At 46.5% G+C, this 27,490-nt stretch overlaps 2 protein-coding genes across 7 annotated transcripts in view; both read right to left on the reverse strand.

Annotated features, from left to right (window-relative positions):
* The window catches only part of TSPAN9 (tetraspanin 9), a 290,042-nt gene extending 283,051 nt beyond the window's left edge, over positions 1-6,991 (reverse strand). For both annotated transcript variants that reach the window (XM_090043919.1, XM_090043918.1), the window contains exon 1: positions 6,704-6,991. The gene's annotated coding sequence lies outside the window, so the exon portion shown is untranslated. The remainder of the gene's footprint in view (positions 1-6,703) is intronic.
* Positions 6,992-23,572: 16,581 nt separating this feature from the next.
* The window catches only part of TEAD4 (TEA domain transcription factor 4), an 84,518-nt gene continuing 80,600 nt past the window's right edge, over positions 23,573-27,490 (reverse strand). For all 5 annotated transcript variants that reach the window (XM_090043948.1, XM_090043947.1, XM_090043944.1 and 2 more), the window contains one exon: positions 23,573-23,815. In XM_090043948.1, the coding sequence (XP_089900074.1) occupies positions 23,702-23,815 (114 nt within the window). In that variant the 3' untranslated portion in view covers positions 23,573-23,701. The remainder of the gene's footprint in view (positions 23,816-27,490) is intronic.

The raw sequence follows: 27,490 nt of genomic DNA on the forward strand, positions 1-27,490 counted from the left end.
ATAATACTGTTCAAGGTCCATGTAGCATTCTTTACCCACAAGAGAGTAATACAGCACACTCAAAAGGCCCTCTGTCTCCTTTGGGACTTCCCTTTGGTCCAGCTCTTCAATAAATTTGGAATCAAGGCTTGAAAATTGTTGGATTGCTTTCACCCCTACTGAGTTTGATGTTTCATCTTCTCTTCCTCTTTGCTCCATCACTCCTATTCTCCTTGTCTACTTCTTCCTCCCAAAGAAAGCATCCTCCCTTCCTCTCTCTCAGACTGCCATGCCAGGCTTTTCCTCACTATCCTGCATGTTTTGTCTTTCTCAGGTGAGGTTAAAATAGTTCAGGACATTGACACACAACCACAAGCTTTTCAGGAATCAGTTATATTACTGCTTTAGACCAGTAAAGCTGCAGCAACACCACAGGGCTGTACTGCTTTAATAATATCAATGTGAAAATCACACCCTTACTCTCACACTGATACTGGTATAAGAGCCATGTGCATTGCAGGCTTTAGAAAAACTTATTTCATTATTCATGGTGCTTCAAACAGCAGAAAGGAAGCAAATAGCATTAAACACTGAAAAGTAAACTCCCCACCTATTAGTCACTTCCACCTTCAGAATGATTAGGCATTAATATAGCACTACAAGGTTTGAGTTACAAATACTGCCAAAGGGAAAAGGTGTTTCAAAGGAACTTAAGTAAGGCAAACACTCCTACTATGCTTTTATTAATAGAGTGCACACATACACACACGTTGTGAACCTAAAAATCAATGTGACAGTCCTTTTAGCAGACATCACTATTTCAGTGCTATCATCATAAGCAGGGGGGAGTGAATCGTGGCGACCGCCCTGGGCCCCATTCTTTGGGGGGCCCCACAGAGCCAGGTGGAGCGACCACGGTGACTCCACACTGCCACCGGCTTCACATCCAGCTGCTCAGCACCCTCCCCCCACCAAATCAGCTGCCAGATTCCTTACGTCTGAGGGCGGACTTGTATATGCACGGGTTGATTTGCCCCAGGCCCCTCAGCCTACCCAGGTTGTCTCTGGTCATAAGGTAAAGACCCATAGAAACTAAAGATGAACAAAACGATTTAGTCTCTCATCTCTCTGGCACCGGTGGAAAAAGGTTCCCTAGAACTAAGGTGCCTGTACATCCCAGCTTAGCTATGAGTGCCAGATTTTGTAGGTCCTCCCAGCCAGTTGGTGAAAATGGAAACAAAAGTCCTGGATTGACACCACCCTGCCCACACTGCCAGGCCCAGCTCCTCCTGAGCAGTGGCTGGAGTGGGTGGGGGGCTGAGCTGGGCACTGCTTCTTCTGTTTGGGGCAGGGATCAGCTGGGTGGGGGGGAAGTGCCCCGGATTTGCTTAAAAATAATATGGTCCCCTACCTAGAACAGACATTCTAATGTTTTCTCTCTTTAGGTATAAAAGTCTTAAACAGTAATGTTTCTGACCCAACTTGGGAGCCCATTCAACAGCCTAATAATGTATCTCACTACCAAAAAAATGTTCTTGATATTTAGGCCAAATTTTCCTTTTTTTTTAATTTCTCTCTATTGGTTAACAGTATAACACTTCTGTAACTAAATAAGATACAATTTGTTTACATCCTTCACTGACTTTTTTCAACAAGGGATCTTTTCAGTCTTACCACTGCCAGTGGTTCCTTTAATTTAGATGCATGCCAAGTGGAAGCTGGACAGGAATGATAAACATAGAGCAAATGTAACTATAAAAGATTGTTTTGTAAACCATATCTCATGTTAAACATAATGCTTCTAAATATCAAACATAACAAAAATGTTAACATTTCAATTCAGTTTTCATTTTCTATGCCTGTTATTTCCTCTCTCCATTTGGGTAATGACAATCAGTGACATAAAATACACTTTGGTTACAGTCAGCTTGAAGGCCGGGAGGCTCTCCACAGTCATAGAAGTCTGTCTGTGCATAGCTTCCTGCAGAACTATGCCTTAGTCAGCACAATCTATCCTCTCAAAGTTTATCTTTGAGGGCAATGAGCTCAAATGCTGGGAACAACCACCAGAAAGTTTAGAATAGTTTGACAAGTATTTCCCAAGCTAGTGGTTGCTTTCAAACCACAGGGCCCAATCTCCCAAGGCACGCTCTTATGTCTGTCTCACAAACAGATATTCTGTCATCTCCCTAAATACTCCTCATGCATGGAGAAGGAAAAGGCAAATCAGAGTTCACTCCCTGCTCACTAAAGATGGGTGTCAAACCAGGGGTGTCAAACATATGGCCCATAGGTTGGATCCAGCCTGTGGAGGTGTCATCTGGCCCATGGGGCTACTTGTGGTCCTAAAGACCCACCTCCACATCCAGACACATGGCCAGAATTTCTGTTGGCAGGGCCAGCATCCAGAGAGTTGACGTCACTCAATCCATCACCAAATTTCCAAGTTGAGAGTCTAGTTCTGCATCAGTGAGCATTGGTGAGAACAATAACTCCCTGGGTGCTAATTCCCTCAATCCTCAGATCCTGATCCTCACTGGGAATGCCTTTCAGGAGTGACAATGTGAGTAGTGGTGATGTTAACCCTTGTACTGACACGGTGGCTTAGGCAGCCACGGAGATTAGTACCTAAGCCACCATCTCAGCCCAGTCAGTATGCAGGGGTTAATGCCACCACCCATTCTGCTGCCAGAGGTAGGTCATCCAGCCCATGAGAAGACCCACGGTCCAGATGCAGCCTAGAGGACCAAATGAGTTTGACACTCCATGCACAAACACCACCCTACCAGAGATGACTTATTCTTAAGCCTCATAAAAATACTTGTGAAGAGTTGAGCTACTACTTAATGGAATGGAGTAGGTTTTTCATGATAGGTATTGGAAAAAAAGACCCAAAGAAGGAATTTCTCCCTCTATGCTGGCCTCCCCCAACAGCCCTCCAATGCCACCACCACTTAACACCCATGTCATAAGTTGAATGCTATGCGGTTCTGTCAACGTACTCGGTCTAGCAGCTTTCATGAACAGAAAAGGTATTTGATGAAAGTTTCCATGCCCGTACATAGTTCTGTATGTTGGATGTAGTTAGAAGTAATTCTGCTGACTTGCAGAAACAAGTTAATAGAATATTCAGTCTCTCACCCATTTATGTCCAACATATGCATCCTGGCACTCAGGATTTATCCTGAGCAAGGTGAGGAAGTTTTTATGAAATGCACTTACAAAACATATTAGCAGCACACAAATGAGCTGTAGCATGCACACAGATTCTAAATAAACTCCTCACAGAAGTTATCCTGACACTCAAAACACCCACCCTAAAGATCTGAGGTAAAGAATGTAGAGGTGATTTGTAGAAGATCCAAAGAAAACAATAAATCTAAGGAAAATTTTGTAACACAAAAAATTAATTGGACACTGGTCATTTATGAAACTGGGTAAAAATTAGTTTTTATAAATCCATCAGAGATGGAAAGGTTTTTTTTTCTATTTGTTTTCAAACGAGCAACTTATTGTGGTCAAGGCCCTATGGATTTGATAACTAGGCCCAGGGTCTACTTTCTGAGGGAAGGTCCCTAGATTCGCCAAATGGACACTCCAGGGTGGAAATTCTGCTACAGTGTCACATACTTTTTAAAAGGGAGGTGATTACTGAATTCACTATAAAACTGAATGCTCCAATCAATGCAGCAGACTCATCATGGCTCACTTTCATGTTATTGTTGGTTTTACTTCATGATGTTCCCATGCTTCCCTGTTTCAACGTGCTGCTAGTTAGGCATTCTTGTTGGTTAACTGTAAAAACATAACTGCATCACAGAAGTTGTCAGATGAAGGCTGAACGTTTCAGCAGGGACAAAGAGGGTAACTGAATTTCTAGCACCTACAGGGACAGTCTGGGCTGTATGACAAACCTCATTTGGATGTTTCTACTCAAATAATTAAATATGGTAAATTAATGTTGATATGGATAGGATGTCTATGGGTTTCAGAGTTAACATCTCCATTTGGATTAATACAACTGTTCACACTCCTATCTGGCCAAATCAGGTAAGCAACAGGTAAGCAACATTTCACTGTCTGTGCTCTGTTCAAGTTTTTCTTTGTAATCCCAAGGGCTAGAAACAGTTAGTTTAAAAGAAAGCCTGGACACTGAACATAACACTGCAGCCAAGAATGAATTTGCTATACACCCCCAGTCCTGTTTGCAGTGTTTGCAATCCAAATTCTGCAGCACTAAGAATAGGAAAGTGAACCATCTATATGCAGAAGCTAAATTAGCTCATTTAATTTGCATTACTCAAGATGAGAAAGATGCAAAAACTGAAAAAAGAAAGAAGCATAAACAGTGAAAAATGACTTGAATGTTTACAGCTTCTTTCACCTTTAATGCTTGGTTTTACTAATGACAATGAGTTGCTTAGAATATGTTAAAATTGAAGGAAATCATGTAAACTATTTTAAAAGCCCTAAGTGCTAAAGTTGCTCCTGTGCCCCTGGCTTCTGAAATGCATTTGTATCCAGCTTTTTGGCATATAATTAAATGTCACTAAAGACCTAGACATCACAAGCTCTGATAAAGCAACTAACCACAAAACACAGCAGTAGCTTGCATTTCCATAGCACCTTCAATCAAACTGTTTTCCTGACAATGACAAGCTCTGGCTGGGAGGACCCCTGAGGACTGTGGAGCCGTTTTCCTGTCCCTGATCCATTTACATCTCCAGGCAGTTTCACTGGGCAGTGTCTCCTGGCTCCTTGGATTCATTCAAGGGCCAGTGTGGTTCATCCCATGTCCCCCCCACCCTTGATGCACTTGTTTTGAATCTATGATATTCGCTCCTGACTCTGTCTTTTTGTTGTCCCGCGATCACTGATATGCCCTTAAGGGCCTGCCTCATCAAGGGGGGCTTATAGCTATACCTGGAGGGGCTTCAGCCCATATTCCCAAGCTGCACATCAAAAGGCTAGACAGTGACAAGTTAAACTGCTCCCACCCCTATGGTAAAGGCACAGATTAGCTCCATTTTACAGGTAAAAAGGCAGAGAAAAGCAACTGGCCTGATTTTCACAGTTGTTTTGCATCCATGTTCTTGTCAGAGGCAACAGTCGCACTCAACCTCTTTCAAAATTAAGCTATTAGTGGATGGGCTAAAGTCACGTGCGAAAGGCCAACAGCAGTGCTGGGAAGTGAACTCAAGTGTTCTCCCTCCCAGTCCTGTGGCATTAACCACAAGATGATGGGAACACCTCACCAGGATAAAAAGAATGGCATTAATAAAGGAGTTAGGCCAATGCAAGGCAACAGCAGCCCACAAACCACATTCCTTTGTCAGCAGGCCTCCGTCCCTTATAAGCGTCCTTATCCAGTTACACCCCCGCTCTCTGCACAGGTCCCATGCCACATCTTCTCCCATTCCCTTGGGAGCCACCAGCCACGCAGAGGCGCGAGCTCCAGACAGCTCCCACATCCTGACAGAACTTAAGTCAACAGCAAGCTCCCCCAGACTCCAGAGGAAGCACATCTCGATGTTTCCTTCCAACGCGAAGTGCAGGGGGGAGGGAGAATGGCAGTGACCTGAAATCAGTAGGAAGGGGGCAAAGGTCTGGGCAGACAGCTCCGGCCTGTAGCATCCAAGAGGGCTCCTACGGCCCCCCATACCACTCCCTACACTGACCTGCAGGGAAGCCCCGAGGCCCCTCTCTCCCCTCCAAGCCTAGCTCCCTAGCACCCAGCTGGACTTTGTGCCTCACAAGGTACCGTGTCTCCCCTGAGGCATGGAGAGCCAGGGAAGAGAGCAGCCCCCCAAGCCCCTGCCCAGGGGCCAAGCCATGGGGGGGGTCATGGCTGCCAGCGCAACCCCCCCCCCGCCCCAAATAACACAGAGGCAGGTAATGACCCCTCATCAGGAGACATGGGACAACCCCAGCACTTCAGGCTGGGACGGTATGGGGACACCTACAGCCTTTTCTCTCTGCTGCCAACTTCTCCCATCTCTGTGGGAATCAGGTGGACACCAGCTTGGTACAGATGGACAGACACCTCCCCACCACCACCACCCCCAAAGGCTTGGGATACACATGCACGCACGCACACATACCAGCTTGGGACACACACGCACACACAAACACACACAGGATAGAGGCATACAGGACACACACAAGGGACACACACATAGACAAAGACACACGCCCTAGGGGCTTGGGACACCCCCCCCCCAGAGGATTGGGGGACACATGCACACAAGCCTGGGACACACTCACACAGGGGACACACGCAGAGGTTTGGGGGACTCTCTCTCTCGCTCCAGAGGCTTAGGGCACACACGCACACACACAAGCACAGAAAGGCTCACAGCACTGCCCCCAGAGGATTGGGACATACACACACACACACAGGCTTGGACCACACGCACAGGACACACGCAAGCAGGACATACACTTAAACAGCCTTGGGACATACAACCACAGGCAAGCCTGGGCCACACTCACACAAGAGGTTTGGGACACTCTGTCTCTCCAGGGGCTTGGGACACACACGCAGGCGCGCACACACACTGGATACACACGCGGGCCATACACAGAGGCTCCACACACACACACACACGCTGCCGCCCACGTGCCGAGTCCCCACACGCTGCATCCCAATTGCCCCCCGCCCCATCAGCCCCATCCCGGCCCGCCCGGCCGGGGGTGGCCGCAACTTGTGCCGGCGCCCACTCACCCAGGCCGGGCCGGGCCGGGCCGGGGGCAGCGGCGGGACGGGACGGGACGGGACGCGGCTCCGGCGCTGGCGGCGGAAGCGGGGCGGGGCGCGGGCTCCGGGGCGGGGCTGAGGCGCTGCCCGGGGGGAGGCGCCGGCTCCCGCCCGGGAGGGAGGCAGCGGCGCGGGGGGCGGCTCGGCCCCGGCCCCGGCCCCGGCCCGTGCGGGCGCGGGTTGCAGGGCGAGTCGCTGCCGCTGCCCCCGGCTGCCTTGCCGGCCGGCCGCGCTGCGGGGAGCAGCTCCCCCGGGGCCGCCTCACCCCCGTCGCCCCTCGCCAGCCGGCCCCTGGGTGCTGGCGCCCTCTGCGCAGCCGGGCAGGGTCTCGCCGGCGGGGGGCGGGCCTTGCACATCACCCCGTTTAGGCGATCATCAGAAACCAGCCCGAACCCGTAGCGGAACACATGTCCCGTGCACATAAACCAGTTTGAGATAAACCTGGTTGAATGCAGTGTCACACTTAACGGATTTGGCTCAAACTGGTTTATACAATGTCTGGCCCAGACCCGCAGGACTAAGTTCAGGCAGTGAGGCCTTTCCCCCGTCCATGAAACCAGCAGGCCCAGAGCCCTGTCCCCTGTCCCCTGGCCGGCTCGTGTTTTGCTGGGGAGACTCTCTTGTGAACCTAACCCAAACCCAAACCCCTGTGCTGCACAGAGTAATAAGCCCCATTGCTTCTCAGTCCTATGCCCTGACTCTAACGTGGCAGGGGGGTAGCGCACTGTCTTGTACTTCGGACACCACCTCAATCCCTACACATTTAATGTGAAAAGGCAGCATAAATGTATTGGGGCTGTAGGCTGTGGCCATGTCGGTCCAAGGATGGAGGAAGACAAGATTCTCTGGGGAAATGTGATATCTTTTATTAGAGCAACTAAATAGTTGGAAAAAATTGTTCTTCACAAGCTTTCAGGTACAAACATCCTTCTTTAGACTCTCCCTCTTCCTGAAGGAGGGTGTTTGCACCCAAAAGCTTGCAAAGAGCATTTTTTCCAACTATTTAGTTGCTCTAATGAAAGATATCACATCTCCCCAAAGAACCTGGTCTGCAACAATGTATGGAATTAAGCTGCACTGTTATCCCCCACTCTGGGAGGGAGGGGTTGTAGGCCACAATGTCCCCTGGGGAGACAGATAGAGTGGGGGCAGTAGGGGATGAAGTGCCCCAGGCAGTGCCATAACAAGGGGGTGGGGAGGGGGAGGGGGAGCAGAGTGACCGCCCCCAGTGCCAAAGCAAAGGGGCACAGACAGGCACTGCCCACTTGGGGCAGGGCTCAGGAGAGCCCCAAGTGGCTCATTTGGTAGGGTGTAAGGGTGAGGGGAGGACAGCTCCCACCACTGCATGCACTCCCAGGCAAGCATGGTGGGGGCATGTATCCCCTGGATCTGTACACAGGGCAAAGGCAGGCTGCTGCTGCTGCAGGCTTTGCCCCAGGCACCAAACTTCCTTGCCACAGTACTGGCCCCAGATCTGTGGCAGAAGTACAGGTGGTGTTAGGACAGGGGCAGGCAATTATTTTGGGCAGAGGGCCACTCACTGAGTTTTGGCAAGCCATCAAGGGCTGCATAACAGGCAGCCCAGGGCAGATTAATATTAATTTTCTAATTTTTTTAGGGGCCTCACAGGCCGGATAGAATGGCCTGGCGGGCCGCACCCAGCCCCTGGGCCGCATTTTGCCCACCCCTGTGCTAGGAGATCAGCATGGTTATAGAGATGGCCCCATTGTGCCTGCCACAAACAGGCATATGCACCATCCCAGAATCTCTGAAGGACCCATTGAGTCTCTCCCTCTGAACTTTTCTGCGTGATCAGGTGATCAATTAAAACCTCTCCAGCAGCTTTTATGTGCTCCATGGCATTTGCCACTCACTCCTCCCCATTCAGTAGCATCTGATCATTTTAATGTGCTTGTTTTTCTGTCCTCTACCAGATAATAATTAAGACTAATATATAAAACTGTGCCTTGTTGATCCATGCAGTCCCCTACTATTCTAATCTATACAGATTTTATAATGTGCTTCTCAGCAGAGGAGCTGATTGCTTATGCATGAAGTAATGTAACTAATATCTGTCATGTATTTGTTCTCTCATCTTCTTCCTGGGAAGAGAAGTATTTGTTAGGGAAATGCTTTGCTTTACTTTCTATATATCACATTACTTTGTGTTCATATGAGAAAAAGCAGCTTGGAAAAGCATGCCTTGCACTGGAAGTAGAATGTGGTCTGGTTTGTGATGGTCCTTAGTTATGGTGGAAGTTAATTCTACAGTCCCCAGCAAAACCATCTCCCACACAGAAGAACTTTACCCTTTTGTAGGAAGTTCCATTTGTGCCTGAAGACTGACATTATCGGCCACAGGCTTCATCCCAGAGCTTTAGGTGATATTTTAGATATCCTGGACAGGTCGTGTAAACGAGGAGACAGGTCCAAAGACCTTGAATTTGATTTGATATTCTGTGGCAGATTTGATATCCTGCAGTTCTCCATGGCACTCCCAACAGCCTGCTATAATTTTCTTTCTTAACCCACTTTATTAAATTTAAAAAGATTTAAAAAGCAGAACAGCAACTAGTTCCATGTCCTTACTGCAGGGTGCTAATCTACACATGTATTTGTGCCTGTTTGTGCAGTCCAGTTTCCCACTTGCAAATGTACTAAGGGCTTACATCAGGGGCAGGCAATTATTTCAGGCGGAGGGCCACTTACTGAGTTTTGGCAAGCCATTAAGGGCCACATGACAGGCAGCCAGGGGCAGATAAGTATTAATTTTCTAAATGTTTTAGGGGCCCGTGGGCCAGATAGAATAGCCTAGCAGGCTGCATCTGGCCCATGAGCTGCATTTTGCCCACTCCTGGCTTGCTTCCATCTGGTCACAGCAGATTCCACCAGGAGCAGCCCTCCAGTGGAAAATAGAAGTGGTCTTCAGTAAAGTTTAACTTGTGCACTCCTGTTCTAAGGAAACCCAGAGGGGAGGACAGCTTTGGGTACCTTTAAGACATCCTACAGTGTTCTGTACCTGCTGGAGTTTTCTAAGCACTGATGGCTTCCTGTCCAAATCTATCGTACTTCTGTAGTGTAGCTCAGTATTTCTCAACCTATGGGTCATGGCCCAAAAGTGGATCGCAAGAGTTTATGAAAGGGTCGCAAACAAACTTTAAAAACAGAAAAGCATGGGAAACCTTGGGTTTTCCCTTGTAGGCTGGCAGAGCTCCAGCCTGCCAGGGACAACTTCCCCCCCCCCACCTCACACACTGGGGAGCTGGGGCCTGGGGACAGGGGGCAGTAGGTCAGGCGTGAGGTGTACTTGGTCAGGACTGGCCATTTATGTTTACAAATGGGTCCTTGTACAAGAAAGGTTGAGAACCACTCGCCTAGCTAAAAAGCAATAAAGCAACAAACAAATAACTGAGACCAAGTCATTGTTTGCCAAGATGGGACAGACTCCTTACTATCCAGAGAGGATAGAAAGCATAACTCATACATGTTCCTACATGAGGAACTTAGGATCACCCCTAGGGACTGAATTGACTTGTTGTGCCATTCACCAACAGAGTTGTTGGTTGTAGCCGCGTTGGTCTAAGGACATGGGCAGACAAGGTTCTTTGGGTAGATGTGGTATCTTTTATTAGACCAACTAAATAGTTGGGAATAGAAGCTTTCAGGCACAAATGCCCTTCATCAGGCATAGGGAGACTCTGCTGGTGTTATATGTTCTCCAAGATACAAAAGAAGCTAATTTACAACATGCAGTTTTGTGAAAATGCAAATGAGTTGAGTGGAAGTTTGGAAGACCATGGGTAGAGATGGGGGGGAGGGAAGGAAATATGTGAAGGAATGCAAGTGGTCAGCCGGAGGCAGGTTACCTGGAGTATCAGATATCCTCAAACAATTGTAACCCATACTAGAAGAAGACCCAGTTCTTAAATAAATATTTCCAGAGCCAACCATCCTAGCCTTTAAACAAGCACCAAACCTTCCAACCTCATCACCAGAAGCAAACTTCCTATAACCCAAACCACACTAAATGGATCCTGACCATGCCAGGACAAGAAATGTAAAACCTTCCAACATATCTCCACCAGTCCCACAATAACTATACCCCACAACAGAACCATCACCATTCCTGGATCTTACACCTGTATCACCAGAAGATAGGCGGGTGATCCAGGCTGACCTGGACAAGCTCAGCAAACGGGCAGATGAGAACCTCATGGTGTTTAACACCGAAAAATGCAAGGTTCTCCACCTTGGGAGGAAAAACCTGCAGCACCCTTATAGGCTCGGCAGTGCTACGTTGGTTAGCACTACAGAAGAAAGAGACTTGGGGGTCATCATTGACCACAAGATGAACATAAGCCTGCAATGCGATGCTGCAGCTAATAAAGCGACCAAAATGCTGGCGTGCATCCATAGATGCTTCTCGAGCAAATCCCGGGACGTCATTCTCCCCTTGTACTCGGCCTTGGTGAGGCCACAGCTGGAGTACTGCGTCCAGTTTTGGGCTCCACAATTCAAAAAGGATGTGGAGAAGCTTGAGAGAGTCCAGAGGAGAGCCACGCGCATGATCAGAGGTCAGGAAAACAGATCTTACGATGACAGGCTGAGAGCCATGGGACTCTTTAGCCTGGAAAAGCGTAGGCTCAGGGGTGATCTGATGGCCACCTATAAGTTTATCAGGGGTGACCACCAGGATCTGGGGGAACATCTGTTCACCAGAGCGCCCCATGGGATGACGAGGTCGAACGGTCACAAACTCCTGCAAGACCGTTTCAGGCTGGACATAAGGAAGAATTTCTTTACTGTCCAAGCCCCCAAGGTCTGGAACAGCCTGCCATTGGAGGTGGTTCAAGCACCTACATTGAACACCTTCAAGAGTAAATTGGATGCTTATCTTGCTGGGATCCTATGACCCCAGCTGACTTCCTGCACTTTGGGCAGGGGGCTGGACTCGATGATCTCCCGAGGTCCCTTCCAGCCCTAATGTCTATGAAATCTATGAAATCTATGAAATATATCTCATCTAGTGCGCCAAATGCCCTGATGGAAAATACATAGGAGAAACCAAACAACATTTGAGCACCAGAATGAATGCACACCAGAAATCTATCAAAGGCAAAAATATCCAATTACCTGTGGGTGCACACTTCTCACAAGACAATCACTCTCACTCCCTCTCCGATCTCTCAGTTCTAATCCTCAAAGGGAATTTACAAAACGCCTTTCATAGATGGGCCTATGAACTTCACTTCATAAATCTACTGGATACAAAAAAATCATGGACTTAATATAGACATTGAATTCATGACACATTACAACCTTCCTGACATTTGGTACATCAGGTAATCTGCCTCCAGCTGACCACTTGCATTCCTTCACATATTTCCATCCCTTTCGCCCCCCTCCCCTCCTATCTCTACCCATTGTCTTCCAAATTTCCACTCATTTGCATTTCACAGACCTGCATGTTGTAAATTAGCTTCTTTTTTTATCTTGGAGAACACAACACTAGCACTCTCCCTATGCCTGACAAAGGGTGTTTGTGCCTAAAAGCTTTCAAAGAACTTTCCCCCAACTATTTAGTTGGTCTAATAAAAGATATCACATCTACCCAAAGAACCTTGCCTGCCTTTCACCAACAGAAACTATCATGGTTGCAAACACTTCAGAATGATTTCCTCAACCCAACAGCCTTACCCCCTTTATTGCTTGCACTTTGAGTCTATGTCATCTGTCTTGTTGCTCTAGCGGAGGCATGTAGATGTTGAAGAGCTGAAAAGAGAGAAATGATTGTAGGACTCCACAAGCAAGAGGTCTAGTGATGATGGTCTCCCATCACTAATCACTAGGTGCATTTCTTCCAGGAAAAACTCAAGCCACTTTAGCAGATTACCCCAATCGATTGCCACCTCAGTCAAATGAGACAATTGTATCTCATGATCAGTAATGTCAAATGCTGCCAAGGCTGCCAGGAGGACGAAGACAGATATCTGCTGTAAGGCAATGGACAGCAAGATATCAGCCATCAGTGCCATTTAAGGGGTTTCATTTCTGTGCCCTGACCCAAATCCAGATTGTGCCAGGTCTAGAACACTAGTTTTAGTTAGATGAGTTTGCATGGGGCCTTTGACTAGCTTCTCTGTGAGCTTGCAAAGGAATGGGAAGATTGACTCCAGGCAGAATGGCTAAAACTGCCGTGTGCAGAGTGGGTTTCTTTAGTGTTGGCGGGATTATTTCATGTTTGAAGGGGGAGAGGAACTTCCTTCTCTGGATGGTGTTAACTGCTTCAATCACAAGTGGCACCAGTTGCTTCTGACTCTCTTCTCTAAGTCAGGGAGGGCATGGGTCAGATTTGCAAATCTTGAGTCAAGACTCCATTAGCATGTCAGGACTTCTTGCTGAGTGAATGTATGGAACCCTGGAAAAGTTCGATGCTAGGTGCAAGCATGGTGAATCAATGCTGTTTGGCTCTTCCTTGTGGTGAATGGTCATTCCCACAAAGCCAGGTGATGGTGAACTGCAGATACTCTGGAATTATGAAGCCACTTACCACCTGGGTTAGTTCCTTGCAGTGGGATTTGGCAGCTTCACCGGAGTGTATAGGAACATTCTCTTAGCTTGCAATACAATCTCAACACAGGCTTGAAGAAATTAATTGTACTATATACTGTCTATTAGTTTTTCTTCTCTACCATCAGCCCTCAGATTTCCTCTTCTTTTTCTTCATTTAGTGCAAGATATCAGAAAATCACGGAGAGCTGTGTGAGCAGTGTGGCTTTGTGGAGACCAACTTATGTAAAATTGAAGCTAGATTCTTTGTTCAGATGCTTAACTTTTTGTTCTGTGGACAGCTGTCCCTTAGCTGGCTTTGAACTGGTTGGAATTCATGAATTTTCCTGGCACAGACTTGTGCATCTTGTTGTCTGGGAGCCAGAAGATCCATGACCACCTTCTTAATGCAATAACTTGTCTAAGATAAGGTTGGGTTGTGATGTCTTCAGTCTAAATATCTAAACCAATGCTTAGGTCCAGGGTTGAACCAGATGTTTGGACTGGATCAGAGGTCACCTGTGAAAGTCCTAGGGAGGCAAGTAAGGAGTTGAACCTGGGGGTATTTGCATCTGCAGGCTTGTCAACACATATGTTATTGCCTATGTGAAAACATGGGGTATTTTGACACTATTGCCACTAAGGCATCAGGAAGCTCCTTTATAAAGCATTTCTGCCTGTAGCGGCATGTACATGAGCATCACCTCTCTTAGCTTTGACTGTGGTTTCTTTTATCAGATGAATGAATTCAAATGAACTCGCCTCACATGAAACATGCTTTGGACTCAATGTTTGTGGAAAGGATGAATGCAGGGCCTTCTTGTTCTGCCTGGGCTGTAATGTTTCAAGTATCTGCAGGGGTGATGTGAGCTGTCACAACTGGTAATGCCATCTAGTCAGGTCTCAAGAGTTCCAGACTGTTTGGTGCTCCTTTTCTGTGATACTTTGGTTTCTCAAAGATGGACCCTTATCCTCCCATCTATATCTCCCTTCTTACAGACACTTTTTCAATGTCTTATGTTATTAATTTCCTGAGACACTATTAAATGTTCCACTTCAGTCCATAGAGAAAACCATCTATTCTTTTCAATCAGTAGTTAATTCTACAGTGCAATCAGAATTTGTCCGGCACTATCGCAGATCAAATTTTGTTTGGAATGATTTGTCCTGTCAGACTCCCTGCAAGTTATTACTAAAGGAGCCATTATCCTGCAGGTGATTACAGATTTTTTTACCCACTAGTTCTCTCATGTTTCCTTTTGGCTGATGTATTTGTAAGAGCCCTTTTAATTGTCTTACTTCCCTCATCTATAATGCTAATGTAGCATACCTTCTTATCTTTTCCTCAGTTAGGCTTTACCAGACTCCATTTCAGGGGAAGGGTGATCTTATGAATAAGTTGTTGGACTGGGATTAAGAAGATCTAGGTCCAGTTCCCAGCTCTGTCTTAGACTCCTTTTGCAACCTTCGGTGATTCACTTCATCTGCTTGTGCCTCAATACCATACCTGTAAAATGGGCTGTATAATTATCTTCTTCCTCTTGTTTGTGTCTTTGGATGAGGGGAATGACTTTTGCTATGTATAAATGTAACACCTAGTAAAGTGGGGGCTTTTTCATAAGCAGAGTTTGTGGACACTACTGTCTCTCTCACAAATATAATCTTTTCCAGGATGGATGCCTGCTGTGCAGTTGTTCTTCAAGTTTTCTTTAAAATATGCTTGAAGATGCATTATTCTGCCTTAATTACAATGGGTTGGCAGGGTCCTCCCAGGGAAATGTCCATCTGGGGAAGTTGTGAGAATCATTCTGTCAAGAGAGCGCTACCTTAGCGGGAGCGAGAGCACCCAAAGTGCATGGATTTTCCCCACTTCTGCATAAGGATATAGTCCATTTAATCCATACCAAGGCCCCTCTGCTTTCTGGCTTACTGATATTTCTATTAAGGCCACTGCTCTGGGATCCTTCCTCAAGGGAAGCTGTTCCCAGAATTGTCAGACTGGAGAAAAATTAATGCAGACTCCATATGCCTGAACTTTCTGTTGGGTTTTTCACTGGGATTAGCAGTTAGGGACAATGCATATTCTTCTGGCCCCAGTCACAGATAGTCAATGCCAAGGAAGTGGGGTTACGTGGGATGCTCTGGGGGATGGTGCCACAAGCACAACCTGCAGCCCCTACCAGGGGAAAGAGGCATCTGCATGAAAGGCATTCCCCACATTACACCCTGTAATCTTGCCTGACGTCCAATGCATTCTTCAGCTTGCTCATGGGTTTTTATTATATCTTGCCATTGTACCATGTTTGCCAGTGTGGGTTTAGCTTATTCTTTGTGTTTTTCCCATGTGAATCTTTTAGAGCTTTTCTCCACTAAGGATTCTTACACCAGTCTAGCTTTGCCAGTGTAAGGCCCCAACATGTATGTACCTGGCACTGGCCTGGTGCCTACACAAGGCCTCTTACATTTGAGTAAGGGGAATTGTGCACTTGTTCTCTTCTTTCTATGGACAAAAGAATTCAGTCTCCAGTGATGTCAGACAGACTGATCCATTTTCTGCCACCAAATGCATAAGGAAACACCCTCAACCAGGACATTAAAATCACGGGAATTTCTATTATGTGCAGGCTGGCAGGAGGGATTTATGACACAGAAGAGACAGTTGGGCAACTATTTAAGGATTTCCAGGTCAGACTGTATTAATTGATGCAAGTACTGCATGGAAATAAATATCTTTCCAAGGTTATTTTGTTCCTTAGTGTAACATTGTTGCTTTGCTGTATTGCTTCATGCTGTGGATTAGGGCTGAGGTGACATGAGATTTAAATACAGGTTTCCTTCATTTTATGGGGGTTCTTCATGTGCAAATTCACTCTTACGCGATGACCCTTTTTATACCAAAAATTTGTTATATGCAAGGTCAATTCACTCTTATGCAATCAGTGTGGTGGAAGCTCACAGTCAGCTGCTTTGAGCGGTGCATTGTGGGAATGACATGCACCAAAATATAGTCTCATGTGTAGATCTGCGCTCCTCACTCATTGTCTGCAACATGTTTCTGTAGTTACCATCCCCATTATGATAGTGCCCTGTGCTTGTGTATACTGCCTGCTGGCGAGTATGAAAATTATCTTGTAAAAGTGGTAGAAATGGTCTGGGGGTCAGTACAGTTGAGGTCTTGGAATTAACCCCTATTTGTTACATTGTAAAGTGGATTAGCTTTATGCGAATTCGAGTTATGAGCCATTTTCCAGGAACACATGTACAGCATAAAGTGAAAACCCCGTAGGCAGGCTTGTCCTTCAGCAATTCAGTTATGGTGCACTAGGTGTCACTGCTCTTTAGTTTTATAGAAAGCAACATGCTTTGCTCAAATTTGTTTTGAGATTAGAACAGGTCACAGTGACACCTAGGGGACAACTTGGAAACTGCAGCTACAGACGCTGTGCAGGAATTGGTGTTTTAAAATAATCTGTTGCAGACGTTAATGAGGTGTTGCAGCTCTCCATTTTGCTTGGGATTATACAAATGCTTGCACAAGAGGGACCCATTCCTATCGAGACCACCCGCTCCTAGGACTCCTGGACCCAATTAAGTTTTTGATAAGATCACCCAGGAGCAGCATCAGGAGAGAACCAAAATTTTGGCTTTCAGCTGAAAGTGAATCAGGACTTCCTTATTCTTTAGAGTACTGAAGGCACTGCTACCTGCTGGACAGTGCAGTCATCCTGCTCCAAGAGCTTGCTGCGGAAGTATAATCACTGTCATCAGGGCCAGATTAAATTTTTAGTAGGCCCTGAGCCAATTGATACCCCCTCCCCATCATGGTGCTGCCGCCTGCAGGGAGTGGAGCTTGGAGCTGCTGTTAGGGGATGGCCTCCATAGTGGCGAGGCCAGTGGAGGGAGGAGAAGAGAAGGGAGGTGGACAGGGCCATTCGTGCCACCACAGTGGAGGGAAGGACAGGATGCCCTGCTTCCCCCCCCAGCTCAGGGCCCAAGGGAGTTGAAGGGAAGGGAGGCAAACAGGGCTATTTGCACTGCAGCCACAGAGGCAAGGACCATGGCCCGCTTGCAGCTCAAGGCCCTAGACTGTCATTCTTGAGGGGTCTAACGTATCTCAATCCATACCCAGCCAGTTCTGGCAACTAGGGACAAAGAGAATAGGAGCCCTACTTCCCCAAAGGTGGCTGGCAATGCTAGGCCTGCTTACACCTTGAGCTGAGCTGAGCTCAGGCCTATGAAGGTAGCTGGTCTACACCTGCTTTTGGAGAGCAGAAGAGAAGGAGAAAGGCATTTTGCTCCCTACATACTCCCTGGCAAGAGCAAACTACAATATAGCCCTACAAATGGGGCCCCAAGTAAGATGGAAATCCCTGGGGAAAAACTAAGCCTGGTTTGGTCTAGTGTTAGGCCTACTTAAGATCTAGTCTTAGGTCTTTTGCAGAGCAGGCAATCTTCATTCTCCACTGTACATCTGTTTTCCATGGGCCGTTAAGATCCCAAGGTGTACTCATGTTACTTCATTGCACATAGTTTGGAAGATGGAAGAAGCCACAGTTTAATTGTGTGGGGGTTGAGGGGGGGAGAAGGAAGGGAAGCATTTGAATCCAACATGTTTTTGGTTTTGAGAGTGCACTAAATATGTAAAAAAACCCCACAAAACCCTCATTCCTCAGCACATCTCTGGTACTGGGTGCCTTCTGAATAGGTTGCTAATTCAGCTCTTTGCTGCCATCTGTCCCTGTTTTATACAGGGATTTTAAATCACATCTCAAATCTCTCCTTTCAGATTCCCAAGAGATTCTGCTCCAGTATTTGGTGGGGGTAAAGTCACTCTTAATAGTTCAGAAGCACAAGCTCTGGTTTAGTGCTCTGTTGCATCACCTCCCTTTAGTACCAGCTGCAAATTTAATTATTATGCTGTTTTCCCCTTCTTGCAGTTCATTAATAAAGACGCTAAATGCAAATGGGCCTACAAGGATCTCTTCAGTACACCCCTGTCACTCAGTAAATACACAATCGCTTACAGCAACATAGAACCTTAGGTTTGGAAGGAACCTCAAGGGTCATCTAGGCCAACTCCCATCTGCTTATGGTTCTTTAAGACCATTTTCTTTTCATCTTATTGCCAGTATCCAAGCCAATAGGTTTAAAACAGACTAATAGGTTTAAAATGGACTTTGGGAGTTTCAGTACCAAAGAATGTTACATAACATATTCTTTTTGGCCACTACTCGAATAATTTGGGCAAAGAAAATGAGCATTTTGATTTGCAGAACTGATGTTGCTTCTTCTGTCTACAAGGAATCACATCATCTTCCAAATTAAACACAATCATAAAGACCACAGAGGTTGCAGCAGCAGACCTCAGCTTTTTTAGACTTGAGGTACCCCTTGGAAAATGGCAGCTCTTAGCTCTCACTCCTTTTTTGACAGAGAGTCTAGATCAGTGGTCACCAACCAGTAGATCTTGATCTACTGGTAGATCCTGGAGCCTCTTGGAGTCGATCCAAGGCTGGAGTGGAGAGCTGAGTGCCTGCATGCATGCACGTGTGTACCCCATGGACTGACCTGCTGGGCTGGGGGAGGGAGTGGGCAGGGGCTAGATCAAGGCCCTCACGGTGAGGGACAGCCACAGAGGCAGGAACAGGGGTAAGCTGAGTGGGGCCACGGCTGGGTGGGACTGACCTGCTGGGGAGGCATGCCCCCAAATAATGTCTTCTCCCTCTGCCTTGATCTGCCCCCTGCTTCCCTTCCCACAGACTTACCCGGGGCGGGGGGGGGGGCGGGCGGGGAAAGGCATCGGTACATGGTAGAACTTCGGTTGCTTTTAAATGCCAAAAGGTGATGTCCTGCTTTAAAAAGGTTGGAGACCACTGGTCTAGATAAATATAGAAGAACAAAAATTGCAAAAAAGGGACAAGACTGTATGCAAAATTGAAAAAATATTCAGTTGAAAGTCTGGCAAAATGGCTTCTAGCCAGTTAAAGCTACAGTATTTTAAGAGGTGTAACCTTCTTCATACTCCATGATCACACATGAAGACCAAATATTAAGGAGGGGGAAGAAAAAAAAAAAATCACACAGACATTTGCTTATTGGTTTCTATAAAACATGAGAAACAGGATTTTGGGGAATATATTTTATTGGATTAGATTTATAGCTGGGAGAGATGTTAGATAAGCTTTTGGGCACAGTTGGTCCAATAAAGCATGCCACTCAGAAAAACCCTTGCTTCTCATGTATTCCTTGGATCACTATGGCCACAACACTCCTATCATACTCCATGAAACATGATAGGAACAACTGGTAGGAGTGTAAAGGTTTACAAAATCTTCAAGAAAAATAATGTCAACATGTAAGGAGTCACATTACCTCTCTTGGAAATATATTCTGGGTGGGTGGGATGGAGCCTTAGCCCCAGAAACCCAGCATTAGAGAGGACTGGAAAGTTCCTCTTCCACTAATTTCTACAGATCTCCACTGGGGGGCTGGGGCATGAGATAACAAGGATCTATTGAGTAGCTCCAAAGTGATTAGTTTCCTGCAAATTCATTCATAAAACTTTAGTCTCAGTATTTTTTACCTGGCCACCCACTTAAAAGCCCATGAATTACATCTCTGCTTTTAAAATCCAGCTAAACCAGGCAGCTCCTTTATTCATTTGTGCTTCTGACTTTGTTAGCCAGGGAGTGTTCTCCCAGCAATGAAAGCCTGCTGGTGATGTTAGACAGGAAGGAGCTGTAGGTTGTGCTGCCAGGGCTTTCTTACCTGTTGTGACAAACAAACAGTAATGAGGATGCAGATACTGCAAGGTAGCCATAAAGACAAGCAGTTATTGTTCTTACACCAACTGTATGCTCAGACATGAACCCAACTTGCCAAATCCATCTTCTAGCAGCCGTCAGAACAGTCAGCATGGGTGAATGACCAAAGCACTGGAGTGTGACAAAGTCCCTTGGGTGCTATGTATACCTGGTGGCTTTGCTACTGCTTCTGGGTTGCCCTGGCATGTTGCTCAACCTCTTCATTTCTCCTCCTGCTGTTCGTGCATCTTGTCTCCTTAAACCAGGGCAATTCTCACTTTGTGGTGCCCCGAGATTCTTGAGGGTGCCACAGGGTGCTACCAACATTAGTGCTGTTAGCTATACAAACACCTACACATCATTCACAACAGAAACCCAGAAATTTCAAATAGGAATTTATAGTATCAAGACCGTTTTAAACCTGTTGTGGTTTTCTTGAGTTCTTTGCAACGGAAGAATTGCTCTGTTGTTTTTTCATGGTCACAAGGAGTGAAACCAGATTCTGAAGTGAGGCGCTGCTAAATTCAGCAGAGTCTGGAAGGATGCCTGGAGTCTAAAAGAGTTGAGTACCACTACTTTATACTGCAAGCTCCTCAGGTTGGGTGCAATCCCCTCCTATAAGTGATTGTATAGAGCCCAAAACAATATTGCTCCAATCAACTGAACTTCTTCCCCATTCTTGCCAATCAGATCTGTGTGTAAATCAGACCTTTCTTCTAATGTTTTGCTCCCAAAACTGCAACTGATCCTAGCATAGAGTCAGCCGGTAATGGCTCCTGCATAGCTGTCATGCTCCCTTAGGGTCAAGTTAATCCTACCTGTTGAACCTTCCCCAGCTCCACCTAATCTATCTGCCATGCCTTGAAGTTGACAAGGCTGTCCCTAGGGCCGGGATAAGATCTTTGGTGTCTCTATTCACTCTGGTGCTCCCTGCTTTCTCTCTCCCCAGGGGTTTGCCTTCCCTGGGCCCCTGGCTTTGTATCTTGCTGTTGCTGGACATGGTCTACTGACCTCCAGCCTCCCCCACAACCACTTTCATGCCTTAGAGGTGGGTCTTCCTTCACTGAAATCTCTCACCTTCCCTGGGCTAGAGCCTATTGGGTCCCTGGCCCTTGCAAGGCTGTTTCCCCAACTGCAAAATTCCCTGGGCCCCTGACCTTATCTGCACATCAGCTCACGCAGCTTCTTTTGCCTTCTCTGCTTCAGCCCGCTCCACCCACTAGACCCTTGGTCCTAGCAGGCCTCTATTTTGGTTCTAGCTACTCAGCCCACTGGACCCCTGGTCCTTACAGGGCTTTTGCCAGGACTTCTGCCCCTCAGCCCACCAGATTCCTGGTCCTTGCAGGGCTTTCCCTCACATCCTAAGCCCTCTGGGTCCTTGAATCTTGCATAGAGTGCCTCCTAGGCACCCCCTATGACCTCCAAGCACCCTTGTAGCCATTAAGCCTCTGATCAAACAGCAAGATCAACAGCTGAATAACAGACTACCTGCATAAGTGCTTACAAAACTTCTCCCTCCAGAGTTCCTTCTCCTCAACCAAGCATGGGCCAGTCTGAAGCTCTATACCAGGAGTCAGGTTTATTGGTCCTATATTCCACCCCCTTCCACTCACCTGCCCTCTGATCCTCAGAGCCAAGCTCAAGGGTTTTTCCATTTTTCCCAGTTAGCAGGCATATTGCTTTAGCCTGCCTCTCTACAGCTTGCATCTACTACCTATCTCTCTTGCCAACAGGCTCACTGCCTTGCAGCTAGCCACCCTGGCAAGCTGTATCCCATAACCTGCCACTGTAGCACTGCACTGACTCACTTCCAGTAACAATGGTTTGACAGCCCCACTGGTGACTGCAGTAGGCAGAGTGCTGGTATAGGCAGTGCACTGGTTGCTACTGATGTTTCAAAACATCATTTTGTGTGACCTGGCTCACTGCTGGGATGGATGATGAGCAGCTGTTTGACTCATGTGAAGCAGAAAGCTGCTATTTACACACACAGTGCATCTCACTGGTGTCATTCAGCTGAGATCATTCAGGCGCACACAGCTTCAAAAAGCAGCTAGTGAAGTGCAATTTGTGCCCTTCTGTTCTGGGTAGAAAGGGATGGATTTTTTTACTGGTGTGTGAACAGTGCAATGTTTTAAAGAACTAGACAGGCTGGCAATGCAACGGTGTGTCCTTGACTCTCTGCCCTGCTTCTAGTCTTCTCCGAGCCCTGCCTCAGGACTGCTCAAACAGGACTTCCCCAGAAGCACTGATATGTTAGGGACGTTGGGTTGGGTCTCCCAATGCTTGCTAGAATGCAGCTGCCTGGCAAGAATGTGATAGAAGTAGGTGAAAAAGGTCTGAAGAAAGTGTGCACAGTCATATTGTAAGGGACGCTCTGCTAAATTATTTCCAAGTTGTTAAAGTCATCTCTAAAATGAGTATTGCAGTACCATACCTGGAGATGTCACACTGTTAGCTCAGCTGCAGCAACACGTCTTTGGCTCCCTCAAAGCTATCTGAAAGCTATTCTCTACACTGATAACCTCATCTCTCAGTAACTCCAGAACAAATGGCCTCCGTTTACAAGGAGAACAGAGATTTTTTCTTCTAAGTGCCTGCCCTGCAAGCTGAGCCAGGCCTCTGAAAGCCAAGCTGTGTTTTAACCCTTCTCACATACCACCACTGAGGAACAGTGCTCTCAGTGACACTTTTGCATGCCACTGCCTGCCACAAATGGGTATCGACCATTGGAACTTAGTACACAAGAAAGAGCAGACATCCACCACAGGACCTGAGAGGTAGGGAGCAAATCGGCATTCCAAAGGAAAGCTTTACAGGTAGAACTGTCATTCACACAACCCCAGCGTGGTGGAGTAACGCTTGGTTTTCCTTAGCCCTGCAAAAAAAGGCTAAGAAAGGCTGAGATTTGTTACCAAGTGCTCAGGTAACAAATCTTACTGGGAGGAATGGCCCTGCAAAACGTGTAGCTGGACACACGCAGACATATGGTGCTATATATAAGCATCTACAGTATATGCACCTGCTTTTGTATTGCATGCAGAAATAAGTGTGCACACAGTTACTGCTGGGCATGTCCAACTGTACACACCTCTGCACATGTATTACCATCTAACCATGTCAGTGTGGTGACTCATGGACTTCCAAAACCATATGTTACTGCATATGTGCACATAATCCTCATGCCTCCACATAAGCCACCTTCTTGATTCTGTGACTGTACACAAGCATCCATGTGTGGGTTTGTGTACCTATGGGTATGAGACTGCTTGTACACATGCACCTCTGCACCCTATTATTCTGTTCTGAAACTTAGCTTTCCATATGTAATGTGGAGCCCAAAGGAGGGCTTAGCAGAGACTGAAGTACGTGGTGACCCTTGATTTTCAGTCCCTTTGGTAATTCCAAGACTTTTCTCCATTGTATGAACCTGAAGACACAGAATTATTTCCCCCCTTTTGGTCACAAAACAGCTCACAGGTGCTTTTCTGAAAATACACAATATCTGTAAGTTTATTTCTCAGTTTGGTATCAGGAAGGGGTGGGGGTGGTTCAGGCACGGGCTTTTCCCTCAGATATATATTCCCATAGGCGGTCCAGGGGTAGAGAGTCTTTAGTCCTTCACCAGCCGGTAGATGTGATGCTGAGCACCATGATCACTAGTGGAGACCTCAAAAACATACGCTATGCACAGCAAAGTCTCCTCAGTGTCCCTGTTCGTCACGACCTAGGCAGAAGAGGAGAAGCAGCTGAGAGAACAGTTTCTGTCTCAGTTTTCAACATTTTGACACTTTCAGAAAAGTACATCTGAACACAATCTAGAGGAGGAATGAAGAACTGCCAGAATGATATTCCACAGCTTAGTTATCAAAACTGGGGAGGTGCCTTCTTACTGTCTGTGGGACACCAATGCAGTGAAAGAAATAAGGAGCAGAGTACCCAGCACTACAGAGAACAGAAATGTCTCCCTTGTGCACCAGCTGTGAACAAGCACTGTCCATACCAAGAAGGTCTAGGAGAGCAGGGAGTAGTCCCGCCTCTGTGGAGCCAGTAGGGACCATTGCTCCCACATTTGAGGAGGGGAGTGACAGTTCAAAAGCACAGAATCCCTGATCAAGAGACCTAGGGCATCCTATAGAGATGTGAATGGGACCTGAATGAAGTACAGCTCTGTGAGATGGGAGGGCAGGAAAGCAGCTCAGATTTTTTGGTATGGAAAGCCCCACTAGAAGCATTACAGTGAGATTTTTTTTGTCTCCACAATTTACAGTGGCCCGGGCCTGACTAGGGAATGAAGTTACCATCATGCACCTGTATGAATGATGGCATATGGACTTTGTCTCTCTCACTGCTGCCCCACCTCATTCCTTTGCTCATCTATAACATCCCCTGACATTTATACAGCCCCTTTCCTCCAAATTTGTTCCAAATCTGAGTGAATAAAGCCTGGCAATGGCCAGCAAGGTAGAGGAGTACCACTAACCATGTTTTATAGCTTAGGGAACAAAGCTACAGAACAGCCAGGACTGATTTAAGCTAAAGGTGATTTACATCAGCAGTTTCAATCACCTTGCAGAAAGCCTCCATTTCAATCAACTTTTCATTTGTAGTTCACTTATTTTCTAAAGAAAGCTGCCTTCTCGTTGGTTGGTGCAAATGTTCAATCACAAAGATTTATAGCTAAATAGAGGCTTCATGGCAGGTTTGCTACCTCTTGTTTTGACCAAAGAGAGTACACTATTATTACATACAACTGTTTAAGCAGTTCTAGAGCTTCATGTTTCAGATTTTTATTGATTTCACTTCTTTTGATATGTTAAAAATATTGGTCATTTACTATACCAGTGCTGCTCAAACTTTTAGGGCAGTAGGCTGGGTGCCTGAGATTGTTCCCCTCCAGGGGCAAAGGAAGTGGGGGGAAGGAGAGAGGTGGGAGGGAAGTGGCTGCCAATCTCAGAGGAAGGGGAGGGAGAGAGGAAGAGGACTTACCTCTGGTAAGCAACACCTGCCATAGGGGAGCGAGAAGGGAGAGAGAGAATTAAGCAGCCCCTGCTGTAAGCAAGGGGAGAAGGAGAGAGCAGAGAAGGGATCAGTGGCAGGACAAGGATCAGTGACAAGCAGGGAAGGGAAGGGAAGGGGATGTATCAGGATGGGGTGTTTGCTGCTGATCCCCTGTGCTGGATCCAGTCACTCTGGTTTATCTGCTTTAGGCTGAGAACCACTATACTAGATAATGAACTTTCTGCTCATATTTTGTGTCAAGTGGCTGCCCCAGGATAGAAACCAGAATTTAATCCTGAGCAGACACATACAGGTGTCTTGTAGAGGCAGAGGCCAGGTACCAGCACCTGTAATGATTTTGCTCTTCTCTTGTCCCAGTAGCATAGCCACTGGGTCCCCCATAAGCCTGAGTCTGTAACACAGTACTGTGTCATATTGATAAAGCCAGACTTCTCAAGTTAGATGCTTTCCCCCCGGCTTCTTATCATAGAATCATATAAATTAAGGGCTTGAAGGAACCTTGAAAGATGACTGAGTCCAACTCCCCTGCTCTAGGCAGGAATATGGCTGAGATCAAATAATCCCAGCAACATGTCTGTCCAATCTCCTCTTGAAGACTTCCAAGGTTGGGGACCGCAACACCTCCTTGGGAAGTCTAGTCCAGATTCTGGTCACCCTTACCATAAAGAAGCTCTTTCTTACATCTACCCTGAAACCATCCTCTAACAGTTTATGGCCATTACTCCTTGTCCTCCCCGGGGTGCCCTAGTGAACAGTTTTGTTCTCAGCTCCTGATATTCACCCCTTACATACTTATAGATGGTTACCAAGTCCTGCCTCAGTCTGCTTTTCCCCTGGCTGAACAGTTCCTGATCACTTAGTCTTTCCTCATAAGGTTTGTCCTCCAGGCTCTTAGTTATTCTTCTGGTCCTTTTCTAAACCCTTTCAAGATTCTCCACATCTTTTTTGAGTGTGTTGCCCAGAACTGGACCGAGTACTCCAGCTGGGGCCTTACCAATGCCGAGTACAGAGGAAATATTACTTCCTTAGCCCTGTTCGTGATGCATCAGCTAATGCATCCCAGTATGCTATGAGTTCTGTTGACTACAGTGTTGCACTGGTGGTGCACTGGTGGCTCACGTTCATCCTGTGGTCAACTATAACCCCAAGGTCCCTTTCAGTCATTGTGCTGGACAGGACATCTCCTCCTAACCTATATTCATGTTGCAGGTTGCTTCTCCCCAGATGAAGCACTCTACATTTATCCTTATTGAACTGCATCTGGTTCTGCTCTGCTCACCTTTCCAGCTTGTCCAGGTCTGCTTGGATTTGCATCCTATTCCTTAGTGTGACTGCTTTTTCCCATAACTTAGTATTGTCTGCAAACCTGGCCAGCATGCTTTCCACATCCTCATCTAAATCATTGATAAAGATGTTGAAAATGTCTTTATCTCGATTAGCACATGACCTATAAGTTCAACTTGTTGACAGAGGTTCACAGACTCAGCATAATTACTTTAAAAGTTTTAAAGGGGCTATGAGCAATTCACCCCTTAACATATTTTTGTATTAAATTCAGATTTCATTTGAGAAAAAAAAGCTTGTTATAATTTAACTAACTAAATAAATAGTTCTATATAATACAAAATATCCAATTTCTCTGCAGAAAAAAAAATCCTGCCTGTTTATATCAGCCTTGCCATCAAGTAGAGAAATAACTTGCATAGGGTCTCCAAGGCCAAGCGTAGACCTCCTGATTCCCAGTTGTGCACTTTAGCCACAAACCCCTCTGTCATAAGGCTAACACTGGATTCCCTGGGCCCTTTGTAGGGGCACAGCACACATACGAGGCAGTCTATGATGACTTTAAGCCATCTTTGCACTCTCCCAATCAAGGGGGGGCTCCAGGGCTGGAAAAGTTCCCGGTGTAATGGAGACAGCCCTGAAAGCATAAGTAACAGCAGTCTCTCAAGGTTTGCCCTGTGGGGTGTAGAGCTTTGCAGAATCTCAGCAGTGCTGTGCGTCGCAATCCACCCCTTCTACTCCATGCCTCACCTGTACCTGAGCTGAAGGAACTATCCTTTAGCCGCAACAATGATTTAGGTCCGCTTTATAATGTTATGCTTCCTTCATCAACATGAATAAGGGTCAATAATAGAAGAGTTACCCCCTTGCATTTTCCAATCACTTTACTACCATTGAGCTCCTTCTACCTGCCATAAAAGAGCCACTGAAAAGTGAGGATCCTCAACCTGACTCATGTTGGCACAAGCATGTTTTTCACTGCAGCTTTGCCTTCTCCTTAGGCATAATGTATCTGCATTTCTGCTTCATCAACCTCCTTCCAAACCAACTCCCCTTCCCCGTTTCCCTGGCCTCTCCAAATCTTTGGCTACAGCTA

Source organism: Crocodylus siamensis, chromosome 4 (assembly GCF_052110815.1).
Source record: "Crocodylus siamensis isolate JL-2025a chromosome 4, ASM5211081v1, whole genome shotgun sequence".
NCBI classification, from domain to species: Eukaryota; Metazoa; Chordata; order Crocodylia; family Crocodylidae; genus Crocodylus; species Crocodylus siamensis.